General features: G+C 40.9%; 5 protein-coding genes across 5 annotated transcripts; 1 reads left to right on the plus strand and 4 right to left on the minus strand.

Moving 5' to 3' along the window:
• Positions 1–1,798: 1,798 nt before the first annotated feature.
• Positions 1,799–5,042, minus strand: BCR41DRAFT_336759 (hypothetical protein; the record flags this gene model as incomplete). The annotated part of the gene is made up of 2 exons (XM_022022042.1): positions 4,769–5,042; positions 1,799–4,631 (listed from the first exon to the last, which is right to left on the minus strand). The coding sequence occupies exons 1-2, from the start codon at positions 4,975–4,977 to the stop codon at positions 1,799–1,801; spliced, it is 3,042 nt and encodes a 1,013-aa protein (XP_021881256.1). The 5' UTR covers positions 4,978–5,042.
• Positions 5,043–5,651: 609 nt separating this feature from the next.
• BCR41DRAFT_353934 (hypothetical protein) lies at positions 5,652–6,513 on the minus strand. Its single transcript, XM_022024239.1, has 2 exons — positions 6,152–6,513; positions 5,652–5,770 (listed from the first exon to the last, which is right to left on the minus strand). The coding sequence occupies exons 1-2, from the start codon at positions 6,346–6,348 to the stop codon at positions 5,719–5,721; spliced, it is 249 nt and encodes an 82-aa protein (XP_021881257.1). The 5' UTR covers positions 6,349–6,513; the 3' UTR covers positions 5,652–5,718.
• A 96-nt stretch (positions 6,514–6,609) lies between these two features.
• On the minus strand, positions 6,610–8,219 carry BCR41DRAFT_422287 (hypothetical protein). The gene is made up of 3 exons (XM_022030132.1): positions 8,066–8,219; positions 7,239–7,887; positions 6,610–7,140 (listed from the first exon to the last, which is right to left on the minus strand). Exons 1-3 carry the CDS (start codon positions 8,143–8,145, stop codon positions 6,670–6,672), a joined length of 1,200 nt encoding a protein of 399 aa, XP_021881258.1. The 5' UTR covers positions 8,146–8,219; the 3' UTR covers positions 6,610–6,669.
• A 1,646-nt stretch (positions 8,220–9,865) lies between these two features.
• BCR41DRAFT_396467 (hypothetical protein) lies at positions 9,866–10,784 on the plus strand (the record flags this gene model as incomplete). The annotated part of the gene is made up of 3 exons (XM_022028804.1): positions 9,866–10,057; positions 10,197–10,267; positions 10,397–10,784. 3 exons carry the CDS (start codon positions 9,866–9,868, stop codon positions 10,782–10,784), a joined length of 651 nt encoding a protein of 216 aa, XP_021881259.1.
• Positions 10,785–11,371: 587 nt separating this feature from the next.
• BCR41DRAFT_422288 (hypothetical protein) lies at positions 11,372–12,165 on the minus strand (the record flags this gene model as incomplete). Its single annotated transcript, XM_022030133.1, has 3 exons — positions 11,372–11,742; positions 11,827–11,913; positions 12,000–12,165. 3 exons carry the CDS (start codon positions 12,163–12,165, stop codon positions 11,372–11,374), a joined length of 624 nt encoding a protein of 207 aa, XP_021881260.1.
• Between the last annotated feature and the right edge of the window lie 709 nt (positions 12,166–12,874).

Here is a 12,874-nt window from a genome sequence, read left to right on the forward strand (position 1 = left end):
AACAGCTCATATGCAACATACATAAAGACTTCATCAATACACATGAAATTTTACATGCTCACTAAAGAGGTCAATACTGTTATTTATTGGGGTTTTGAAGACGGCATTGTTAGAGTAGCAAAAGTGCCATGTAGGTTCAATAGTGAGTGTTCCTACCATCGACCCCATTCACTTCTTCCAGCCTTTCGGGCATGGTAGCGACAAGGCTGGCCAGCCTCTCTTGCGGTAAATTATTCCACTCTTCGATAAGAGCCCGTGTGAGAGTGGGAAGATCTCTTGGCCCTTTAGCGCGCCTATCGAGTGCATCCGCAAGAAGTGACCATACATGTTCAATAGGGTTCAAATCTGGGGAGCATGAAGGCCAGTCTGGAATCCTCGGGATGCTGTTTTTTTCGCGCCATTCTTTTGCAATCTTACAAGTATGAACTGGAGCATTATCCTCCATAAGTATGCCATCCTCTACCTCAGCCATAAATCTGGCTAGCTCGCCTTGATATACATCTTCCACGAAACACCGTCCATCTTTACGACCTCTTTCAAATACAACCAACCGAGACTTTCTGGTTGCTGTGAACGCCCCCCAGACCATCAGAGTTGTTCTACCACTTTTGAAAGTGGGTGCGAGGCAATCATGATCGTACTTTTCCTCTACTTTACGCCAAACTCTTATTTGACGAAAATGCTCACCAACTTCAAATGATGATTCGTCAGTCCAAACTACCCGATTCCAGTCTTCCATGGACCAACTCATATATTTTTTTGACAAACTGCAGCCTCCTTTTTATATGTCCTTCTTTTAAGAATGGTTTTTTTACTGCAATCCGGCTGAAAATACCCAGTGAATGCAATGCCTTCGCAACTGTCCTCTCGCAAACTTTGTTCGGCAATTGGTTAGTGATATCATTAAGAGTACACCTTCTATTCTGCTTAGTATGGCGAACGATGCTCCTGAGGTCCCGTTCACTTAGTACTTTGGGCCGTCCTGGGATCGGAGTGCAAGCAGTGGTGCCTCTTTCTTGGTACACCCTGATAATATTAATAACAGAGGTTCGGGGTACACCGCGTTGCAATGCGATTTCCGCAGCCTTCATGCCCGCGAGGTGCATTCCAACGATGATACCTTTATTCTCAATGTCTAAGTGTCTCGCCATGGTGGTTTACTCAAGCTGTTTGTATGTGAAAAACAGGAAGGAAAGAGATTGAAGGAAACGCTTCCCTACGTAACTATTTCAATATTTTATTTTTTTGTCCAATCTTTGTTTCAGGTGACTGTACATTTAGATTAGCATTTTGCGCAACGATTTTAACCGGCTAATTTTGACCATCAACTAAAAAAAATTTTAACCGTTGATTGTTTCCTGATGTAGTTGAATAATCGAGAACCAATGAGAACCACCTTGACTTGTTAAAACCGATATAACCGGTGAAGACCGGCAAATTGCTGATAGCCAATATCAGGTGGATCAAGTGAAGAGCTGAATAAAGAAGGTAGCAGCATCACCACCATCCCATACCAAGAGCTTACTGAATCTTTAACTCAGTCTAGCCAACTTCCTTATCATTTCAACTAAAGTAAACACGTGAAAAAAAAAGATCTTTTTATGGATGAAAATGCTTCTTCTTCTTCAACAGCTACTGTCTTCGGATGCCGAAGTGAACGGCCAGCAATTATTGGTTGGTTCATTTGAGTAGGATTCGGCTAATGGGTGAGTGCTATGCATCGACTGTGGGTGCAACGCGCTCAATGATGGCGCATCTTTAAAAGGCTCACAAAAATTAAAAAAAAATAACTTTATTATCATGAAATCCCATTCAGAGGGTGTATGGTCAAAGCTGCGTTTGCCTTGAGCGCCTCTGAAAGTGCAAGAGTGCCTTCACCTCCAATTTCGTTGGAGCACAAGTGCAAAGTGGTCAAAGCTGTCTTGATCTTGAGTGCCTCTGAGAGCGCCAGAGCCCCTTCATCCCCAATCGAGTTGCCCCCCAAGTACAAAGTGACCAAAGTCGTATTAGTCTTGAGCGCTTCTGACAGCGCAAGAGCTCCTTTCTTCCCAATCGAGTTATAATACAAGTCTAAGATGGTCAAAGTCCTGTTGACCTTGAGGGCCTCTGAAAGTGCCACAGCTCCTCCTTCCCCAATCGAGTTTTGGCTTAATATCAATTCGGTCAAAGTCTTATTGGTCTTGAGCATCTCCGATAATGCCAGAGCTCCTTCCTTGCGAATAGAGTTGGCCCTCAAGTCCAAATTACTCAAGCCTGTGTTGATCTTGAGTGCTTTTGACAATGCCTGAGCTCCTTCATTCCCAATCGAGTTGCCCTCTAAGCACAAGTTGGTCAACGTCGTATTAGTCTTGAGTGCCTTTGACAGAGCAAAGATCCCTTCTTGTCCAATTGAGTTGTGATATAGATCCAAAGTGATCAAGGTCCTATTAGTTGTTAGTGCCTCCGACAGCGCAAGAGCTCCTTCGTTTTCAGTTTTGTTGAAACCCAAGTCCAAGATAGTCAATGTCATATTAGTCTTAAGCGCCTCCGACAGTACCAGAACCCCTTCCTTCTCAATTAAGTTTTCGTTCAAACATAAAGCTTTCAAAGCTGTGTTAACCGCGAGTGCCTCGGAGAGCGCTACGGCCCCCTCATCCCCAATTAGATTGCCTTCCAACTTTAAGGTACTCAAAGCCGTGTTGATTCTGAGTGCCTCTGCCAGTGCAATAGTCCCTTTATTTTTAATTGAGTTATGTCCTAACACCAAATATGTCAAAGTCGTGTTGGACTTGAGCGCTTCTGAGAGTGAAAGAGCTCCTTCCTTCCCAATTTTGTTGTTATTCAGGTCCAAAGCGATCAATGTGGTGTTGACCATGAGAGCTTCCGATAGTGCCAGAGCTCCTCCCTTCCCAATAGAGTTGTCTCCCAAGCCCAAGGTGGTCAAAGTTGCGTTGGCCTTGAGTGCCTTTGAGAGCGTCAGAAGCCCATCCTTCCGAATTCCGTTTCCATACAAATCTAAATACGTCAACGTTGTGTTGGTCTTGAGTGAGTTTACAAGTACTCGAAGTTCACTACTTCTAATTCCTTGGGGTTTCATCTCAAAGGACAACTTGTGGAGGTGCGACGGTTTTTGGGGCGGTAAACTTGGAAGCCTTATGAGGTCCGGAGGTAATATAACATGAATTGTTTTCATTCTGTGGAGTCCTATGATGCGAGCAAGTATTTCATATCGTGCGGTTGTTGAATGTAGCTTCCTGGTAATGCTTTCTTGAAACCATCCAATATCAAGGCGAAGAATCGATACACTCGACCTCTTTAGTCCATTCTCAAGCGCCTCAAGATCAGTCTTGGCCCAATCCCAGTCGAATGTGATATCCACCTCATAAATATGTTTTGCATTGGTCAGGGTAGTGAAGAATTCCTCAGCTCTGGTTCTGGATCTCAATTTGATAACTACTTTACCAAGGTGAGGGTCATATTTTCCATGGTTCACTTCCACTACATTTTTAAATGCTTCTTGTTCTTTCTCTCTATATGTCGAACGGTAGTGATCGACACAAACCCATTTGACATGACCTGTTTCTGTCGTGACCCTGTACAAGTTACCAAGTTGTCTGTCCTCATCGTTGATTTGGAGAAATGTGCTCAGCTGTCGGAGATCTGCCCCTTCAAGTGCTTCATAGTCATCAATTGTATTGAGGTTGTTCAAAACCGGATGCTCAACAGAGAGCGCTTCCATGAAATCGAGTGAATAATCGATACCGGCATCAAGCAGGTCTGAGACTGGTGTCTGAGAAGCAGCTGAGATCAAGGACATTCCCACTTTGAGCCATCGTAAAAGGATGATCATGTACTTCCCATACTTTCGAAAGAACTCTGTGCTGTTTTGGACCTCGTATCCTTCATGCCTGGCAAGATGCATTTGGTTCTGAATGTTCTTGTTTGCTTTGACGGAATGATCTCCACATTCACAAAGGAAGTGAAGGCGGAACCTGTTCCTCAAGATATATATTGGGTTCCAATTGGTGCGGTCCACAGGTAAAATGATAAATAGTCGAGGGATTGGATACTCGTGGAGCTCAAAGTTCTGGATGAGAATAGCTTCAGCGTGCTTTTGAAGGATGACAAGTCTATCAAGAGCTTGATGCTGCAAACTCAGGGCCTCCTTCTGCATCTTAAGCATTTTGTCGTCCTTCTCTTTGGCCTCCAATTGCAGTTTATATATCTTGTCGTCCTTCTCCCTCGCCTCCAATTGAAGCTTGATCATCTTGTCCTCCTTTTCCTTAGCCTCTAATTGCAATTGAATCATCTTGTCCTCCTTTTCCTTAGCCTCCAACTGCAGCTTTATCATCTTATCCTCCTTCTCCTTTGCTTCCATCTGTAGTTTAATTATCCTATCCTCTTTCTCTTCGGCCGCTTGCAGCATCTTCGTAATCTTTTCAAAATTTGTGTTCTCATTTTGAGAGAACTTAGTTAAAGATTGGGTCAAGGTCGATAATGTGAAAAGAACATCTTGAGAGGTCAATTTCTCAGACTCTCTCGATGCTAGCGAATGGTAGGCAGCGTTGCTGTTGCTGTTGCAGAACTGAGGAACTTCTGCAATGACGTCCAGGACCTCATCAGGATAGAATGCAATGCGCGGAGGCTCGATTCTGGTAGAACAAGAATAAAATAGAATAAAATAAAACAAGATAAATATAATATGAATAAGGGGTCCACTCACTTTTCTTAAAAGAGCAATTGGACAAGGAGTCACCATGATAAAATATTAGTACAATCGCAAATATACCTGTTGCCTTCAAGATCTATAAGAAAGGGGATGGGATCTCCATTCAACTTGAATCGCAGAGCATTCGGAAACACGTCTCGAATGTCTTGCAAGCTCACAAAGAGTGAAGAGGCATCATTGTTTCCGGGACTGGAAACGGTCCTGACACAAACTTTTTCAATCGTCTTATTCTCTCGGAATTGTTGGAAATGAAGCTTTGTCGATTTCATCTGAACAAGTGATTCGGACTACAAACTCATCACTTGAAGATACAAAGGAAAAATAAGAAAGAAAAAAAAAAAAAAAGGAAAACAACTTCAGAACTAGTCTTCCGCTAGATCCCCTCCTTCCTGTAGCTCGTTTGGCTTGACAAAGTGGTATATCTTTTGAATAAACTGATCTTACCTAATCCATTGGTCGCATTTTGATCCAAAGATGCACTTCGGTAAGATGTATCCCCTCCCGCTTGTTGGGAAAGGTAAACACTCTCAAGTAGGACACAGTATTATGTTCCCACAATGCTCGACAATATGACTGAGGTGATTATCATAGTATATACTAGCGCCCTTGCCAATTGAATGAATATTTACCGTTCCTGACAATGTGTGATGGTGGGCTCTGGTTGAAAAATTCTTAAAAGGTGTTGATCCCTCCTTGATTGTCGTGAATTGCACCAACCCCCACATGTAAGTTTTCAAATATGATCTGTGGTGCCCATTGCCACTAAAGACTGTATCTGAATTCAACTACAAGAAAACTGAAAACTGATGTATGAAAGTAATATGGACACTCTAACACTGTAAAGGATATGTACGAAGCCACAATTCAGCGTGTCATTTGTCGCACATTGAATATCATAGAAGAGAAGACGCGTATTTTTTTTTTTTTTTTTTTTTTATTATTACTTGGGCTTGTCTTGCATCAGGAACGTCTATAATGTATATTTGCACCAATTATGCTGTGGAAATAGTTCATGGGATGGTTATGTAACGGAGGCGGTGCCTCTCACGGTCGGCAAACATACTAAAGAGAAGAGAAAACACGTGTGGATTGATTAGATTCAAAGGAAGAAAGTGTTTCCTTTTTGGATTACACACATTCCCACTATACATCAAAGAAAAAAAATTGTGCCGAACAGGCCGAACAGAGGGGAAAAAAGCAAAAAGAAAAAAGAAATTGTGCCGAACAAAGGGGGAAAAAGGATAGACATTGAAAGTAGGCTGTAGAAGCAGTAAGGAGAGAACAAGTGCGACCTGAAGAGGTTTGTCAGGATTCAAAAAAGAATCCTGCCTACATGGTCTTTATACACGTCGTTGGAGTAGGCTTGTCTTTTTTTTTTTTTTTTTTTTTTTTTTTTTTGATTGATTGATTGATTGATTGATTGATTGAGTGGACATGACTTACAAATAGATGATGATTCCAAAGATTGGGAAGAGGAAGATGAGGAGACACCAAAGGAACTTTGAGAGGACAGTCCTATCCGAGTTGAGGACCTGAGCGAGAGCGATGAGGTCTAGGATCAGAATGATCAAACTCAGCAGGGATGCAGAGTAGATGGCACTTGGGTCAATGGGAGCTGGTGCAGAGCTGATGGGGGCCATGGTGTAGGGGAAGGGAGAAGGAAGCTATGTACAAATAAGGAGAGGAGGGGATGGATGGCCCTTTGAGGAACGTATAAAGTACAAAGGAAAGAAAAGGGTAAAGAAACTGAAGAACCAGAATAGCCCATTTGTGTGTCTTCTTTAAGCTGCATGTGGAGAGGAAAGTGGCAAAGCTGCTCGTGTGATTTACACAAGAGATCTGATTAGTGCAACATTAGTCAAAAAAAAAAAAAAAAAAAAAAAAAATCTTTTTTATATTTTGTCCTCTTTTATTACTTTTATTATCGATTCAAAATTTTTAATCTATCTTGTTCAGACACCCTATGCTTCGTCCAGCTCCATGCTTCCAACCACATCAGAACCTGGTTGGATATCTTTCCGTTCCTCCATATCATGCTTGTCTACTTCTTTTTCAATCCCATCCATCGTTGACGCTGCCGCTGCATCTACTTCCATATCAGACGATACATCTGCCATCGTCTTCTCTACATCCATCCCATCATCTTCCTTCACAGCCTCATCCGAGCCATTGATAGCCTGATTAGCCTGATGATTTTGTGCAACACCCTCGACCGCATCTACTGGCAACACATCACTATCTTTGACATCCTCTGATTCTGGTGTTGGTAAGGGTGTTTCAGAGATCAGAGCAAAATTTAGATCTGTTGCTTTGGAGTAATCTCCATTTGCAATGGTTGCCCCTGCTGCTTTTTCAGTATCCTCATCCAAAGCACTTGGTCCATTATAAGCTGGGTTTGAAAACTCATTTATAGAAGATGTAATCATCAACACCTATATATGTATAAAGATATATAAAGAGAATACATAGAACGCTTAGAATTTGTTACAAATAAAGACATAAAAGAGTTAACCAAGATACTTATCAATACCTTCTCTACAGCGCGCAAGTACTTGATGAGATTGGAGTGATGCTCTGTTGGATTGTGCAGCAACTCACACACTCGCTGAATAGTAAAGGGCGCGCTCGTAAAGGCGTCCAAGAGTCCATTAATCCGTTCATGATATCCCTCAGGCGTTTCAACTAGGAGCGTATCCTTGGAAATGGGGATCATGGGGGGTCTATTTTCTGCTGTTACTTCTACTACTGGCGTTGTCGATTGGCTTGCATTTGTAGAGTCTGATACTTCAGTCTGTCCCACAGTCGATGTCTCAGATGTGGTCTTTCCCTCCACTGGGCCTTCAGCTGAAGCAGTAACTGGGCTCTCCTGCCCACTAGGCTTTGTTTCTTCTTTTGGTTCATCCTTGGTATTACCTTTGGCTATCTGCTCCTCCTCCTTACCTCCTTGTTCAGAGACATGTGTCGGAGGGGGATTCTCAGCATTGGTTTGGAAGTTGGTCTGATCAGTCAAAGGGATAAGGACTGCAGAAGAGACTGGTGCGGCAATATCATCTGTTAAGGGCTTAAGCTTGGTCGTAAGGGGATTGGTGACAGTAGGTGGGGTGTATATCAGTTGCTTGGATTCGAGTACATGAACAAGTCGTGCCTTCAATATTAAGCGCAGTTCCTCCCATGGTACACTAAAGATCAATAGAACCAGGTGTAAGATTACTAAAGAGTGATAAATGGTAAATCATTGACACATGGCAGGATACGGCAGGTTTAATCAGCATCTTGGTCGATTTTTTTTTTTTCTTTTTTTCCTATTTTTTTCTTGTGAATAAACAATAATGAATAAAAAAAAAGTCGCATTTGTACCTGATTTGATTTGTTAAAGAAATCTCTTCGATGAGAGCATTACTGTCAACAGATGCCGTAGTTTCATTATGTTCAACCATAGGATATACTTTTTTGTCGATTAAATTCTGATCAGAATGAAAATTTGATGAATGGGTGTGAGTGTAATGCGTAGTGTGGCCTCCTCTTGTAAAACATCTTTTTCAATGTATTGGGGTCATCCAAATCCTTGCCGCCCGTGATAAACTAATTCCACATTTGCATGCCCCTTCCTTCAAAAGCACGGCAGGCAGAATTACTTTTTGATTAGGTCGATTATTGGAGTTGATTATGAACCTTATAGCCGATTATGGAAAATGTCCATAATCAACGTAATCTACTTTTGAAGATTTTTCGTCCATAATCGACACGCGTAACTGAATATCCTGAACTTTATTTTTTTATTGCTTTTTTCAATTGCTTTTTTTTTCTTGCTTCATTAAATAGCCATGTCTCAAAACAGCATTGTTTCTTGCAAGTCTCTGTCCTCACAACAGAGAGACTGTCATTCCTCTGTTAATCCTATACCTCAGCAAGATTCGAATAAGGATTTACACGCACCACAGTGCACAGAATAACAACAGGTTAATCAAGATTCTGACTCTGATTCTGAATTAATTCATCATAGAACTCCGCACCCTCGACGATTGGCGTCGACCCCTCAACAGAAAGGTGATTTTTTCGTCTCACCTCACGCTCAAAATGAGGGTTTGTTAAGTAACAAATACAGTCAATGCTACGCCAAAAAGCCCTAAACACTCAACAACCAAGTCAACTGCTAAGGAAAAAAAGCTACTCGAGCTTAATGCTGGTGAAAAATGGAAGTATGTGGTGAGTGTTGATAAGCTTGTGCTCTGAATCCTGTCCTTTTACTTTAGTCGTATCATACCGCTCACTGTTTTTCTTTCTCTCTTTGTTGCACACCATACAAGGAGAGCAATGTGTGACATATCAGTCACATGTAAGTAGTAATTTCACTTATTAATTATTAGTTGTCAATTAGAGATTGTCCTTCACCCTATTTATATCAGTAGGAGGTGATCAATAAAGGGATGAACGTTTCTCATTCACTTTCCAATCCATATTATTCATATTGATCACCCATACTCCTCACAATGTGGCTCGTGCTCTTGTTGTTGTATGTATATATGACCCTGCATATCTTTGAGGATGGAATCTTATTAATGTTCTTCCCACCTCCAACTCGTAAGAGCTTTCTCTTTCTCCACCTTGCGAGCATATGAAAATTGACGGATGATATCACAGGTGTGCAAATTACTCATTTTCAATCCCCGTTACGCCGCTTTTTTTATTTTATTTTATTTTATTGTAATATATTATATTTCATTTTATTTCATTTTTTAATAAACTCCCTGGCAGGCGCGGAAAAGCAAGATGCTGAATATGTATTCGTTATCCAGTCAATACTTTGGAAGAATCGGTCTCGCTTTCCCTGGTCCAAAGGTAAAAAAAAATTAGCTATTGTAATAATTTCAAACGAGCCGGAGACCGTGGCTTCGCCACGGCCTGCTCTTGCCTCGTAATAAAATTTAATGCTTACAACATAGTAAGTTATCTTTATCGTACAAAATAAAATACAAAATATAAATGCAAGTAAAATACAAATAAGTGCTACAAAATAACGTCAGATTGGATAACAATGGAGATGAGCTGAAAGTTGACGTGAATGACTTGGAGATGAAGAAGCAGCAGGATGTCTGAAAACCAAGATATTGTGACTACAAATATTAATAAAAATTTGTGATTCTATATTCCAATAGTATGGATGCTATCCCCACCGCTAGAAGGAGGTTCCAACAAGAATTAATCTCAGGCCCCAATATCGAGCGCCATAGACACCGCTTAGAGCAGATGGTCTGGTGCCCTTATTGCAATGCTATCATGTTCCTTGAAGAACGAGTGAAAAACACCAAGCACCGACCAGAATTTTCGTTGTGCTGCGGTAGAGGTCAAGTCTGTTGTATATTTCAATATACAAGATAATAACGGCCCAGCTAGAAGATTAAGAAAAATACTAAAAACGCACTAGGAACACACTAGGGGAATTCCTAAAATTAATACGCTAAGTATAATAATAATAACGCGTCACTAGAAACGCGACAAAACACCGACATGGTTCCTGAATAATCCCATGTCGCTTCTAGATAGATATGTAGTTACTTGGTACGAGTCTCTCTACCAGAAAATGAATAAATACCCCATGGATGTGGTGTGTGGACCCACATCTTATTCTCACTTATCTTAGCTTCTGATAACTACTGTCTAAATATTTTTCAATTCTAATAATCAAAGCTCATGTTGTTGTACACGCATTTTGGAGCTACAAGAGGATTTTATGGCGCAGCGATCACTTCTAGAGGAGATTGCAGACAAACATGGGCAGCAAATCATTTTCTATCCAAAGTACCACTGCGAATTGAACTTCATCGAGATGTTCTGGGGTGCAAGCAAGCGCTATACTAGAGCAAACTGTGATTATACTTTCAAGGGGCTGCAAGAAACAATACCAGCGGCATTGGCTTCTGTAACTATACTCAGTATTCGAAAGTACGCAAGAAGGAGTTTTCGATACATGGACGCATATAGGAAGGGTTTGTCTGGCCGCGTTGCCGAGCTGCAAGCGAAAAAATATAAATCTCATAGGCGTATTCCAGCCAATTGGGATTTGAGGACAGAGTAGACTACCCTTAATATCGTTATGATGTCATCTCATTTAAAGTTTCAGCCAATCATATTTTAAGATTTTTGGTGCAATTTTTACCTCACATAGTAAAATAGTCCATCTTTTTTCTTTATGAACTTGGAAAGGAAAAGTCGTATCGATAAAAACCCATCGTAACTTTGTAGAGAATTGGCAAACGAACAACATTACGATGAGTTTTCTTATCTGGCTCATGGAGAGTGAGGGCATACATTTCCCCCGTGGTCCATTATTTTTCACAAAAAAAGTGCGTGACTAAGTGGAAGACACTTATATGGGCTTTTTCACTTATCACAATATTTTTTTACACTAAAATAATATTCTTTTGACCAGTTAAATTGGCAAATTTTTTTTTTGTACAGTCTTCATCCAACAAGCCGTAAATTTTTTACGGATTTGTGGATTTTCACTTCTATTCATATCAATTCAATAAATATATCAAACTTTATTTCTTCTCATTCATTCATTTTCACTCAGTCTGATTCACTTCCTTCAGTAAATCGCGATATTCGTTAAATAGCTCCAATTGCCTTTGAGCTGCAACCCAGCGTTTCAATAGCAGAGGGTCATCGATTTTGCCCCAAGCATCCATAAATCGCTGAAAGTTTTCTTGTAGCTCCATTTATCGTCGGACTGGATGGAGGTGACTCGAGCTCGTCTGATAGCCCTTGGGGATCTGAGTCAAGAACACTGGATTCGTAGTCAACACCATCTTCGTCATCGTCTAGATTATCGTCCTCGTAGACAATATCATCTTCATTGTATGGGACGAAGCGATGCTTGTGCTTTTCAGATGTCGTTATCATCTTAACAGCGTCGAGGATCGACTCTGTAGGCCCTTCACAGTAGTTCATAGTGAGGTAATTGAGGACCCCGATATCCTTTTGCTTGGTGATTTCTGCCGTTCCTCGCAAGCGGTTATCAGTCACATTGAGATCTATTAAAACACACAAGGTAAAATGGTTTTTTTCTTTTTCCTTTTCCTTTTTTTCTCTCTAGAATGATAGAGATGCCGCCTTACCGAGGTCTCTTTCAGCAGCGAACCACTCCAGCAAAGCTTCCACGGGCTCCATGTTTCGATCGAACTTGCGTTTGACTGCATGACTAGCTAGGAGGGGTAGCGAATTCACGTCTTGAATGTACTCATTTTTTCGACGATAAATGTCTATTGCCGTCGAAGGGCTCATGCCAAACCTGCTCCAATGGAAGAAACAGAGACTTTGAACCCTTTTGCTCGTAGTTCATCGACGGCTTCAATGAGTTTCACTTTGTCGGCTAAGGAATAAGACTTGTGCAGCCTGTGCTTCTTGAGTGCATGTCTCGATCGAGAAGACTGGTTTCTAGGCTTTGTTGGGTTCATTTTTCGAAGCATAAGGATGGATGTGGGAAGTGAATGTGAAAAAAAAAAGTGGTTACGCAAGAACATCGTATAAAAAAAAAAAAAAAAAAAAAGTTTGATATATTTATTGAATTGATATGAATAGAAGTGAAAATCCACAAATCCGTAAAAAATTTACGGCTTGTTGGATGAAGACTGTACACACCATTTAGTCTCTCTCGCGGGATGCCAAACAATAAAGCTTGTACTCTGAAAGGATGCACCGTGAAAGAAACACCTTTTGCTTATATATATATCTATACAGCGTTTTTAATTGTTTTATCCATTTAAAATAAACTTTATCGGTTTTTATTTAAAATTGTTCCAATGAATAAAGAAATTTATCCAAAGGTAAGTTAAAAGTTGACCGACCGAAAAGGGCTGAGAAATTTATCCAAATTTTGTCCAAGTGGTCATGCGGAATTAACCAAGGCCTACAATGTGTGTACTAAGCGTCCTTGCTTCGTTAAACAAAAGACACATGGTATCATACGACTCTATTATATTATATACTATCCACCTTTCTATCAGTCCTCGCCCATTTTGCCGCACTGCGCATCCATCAGGAAAAAAAAAAGATCATGCGACTTTTGGCAGATCTTTTCCCTGACCCCAACCTTAAAACAAGACCCTATAGTTCAGGGGCGAGCGGCGCAACGAATTCATTCAATTGTTCCAAAAGGCGAAGCAA

The sequence above is a fragment of the Lobosporangium transversale genome (genome assembly GCF_002105155.1).
Source record: "Lobosporangium transversale strain NRRL 3116 chromosome Unknown BCR41scaffold_19, whole genome shotgun sequence".
Taxonomy (NCBI): domain Eukaryota; kingdom Fungi; phylum Mortierellomycota; class Mortierellomycetes; order Mortierellales; family Mortierellaceae; genus Lobosporangium; species Lobosporangium transversale.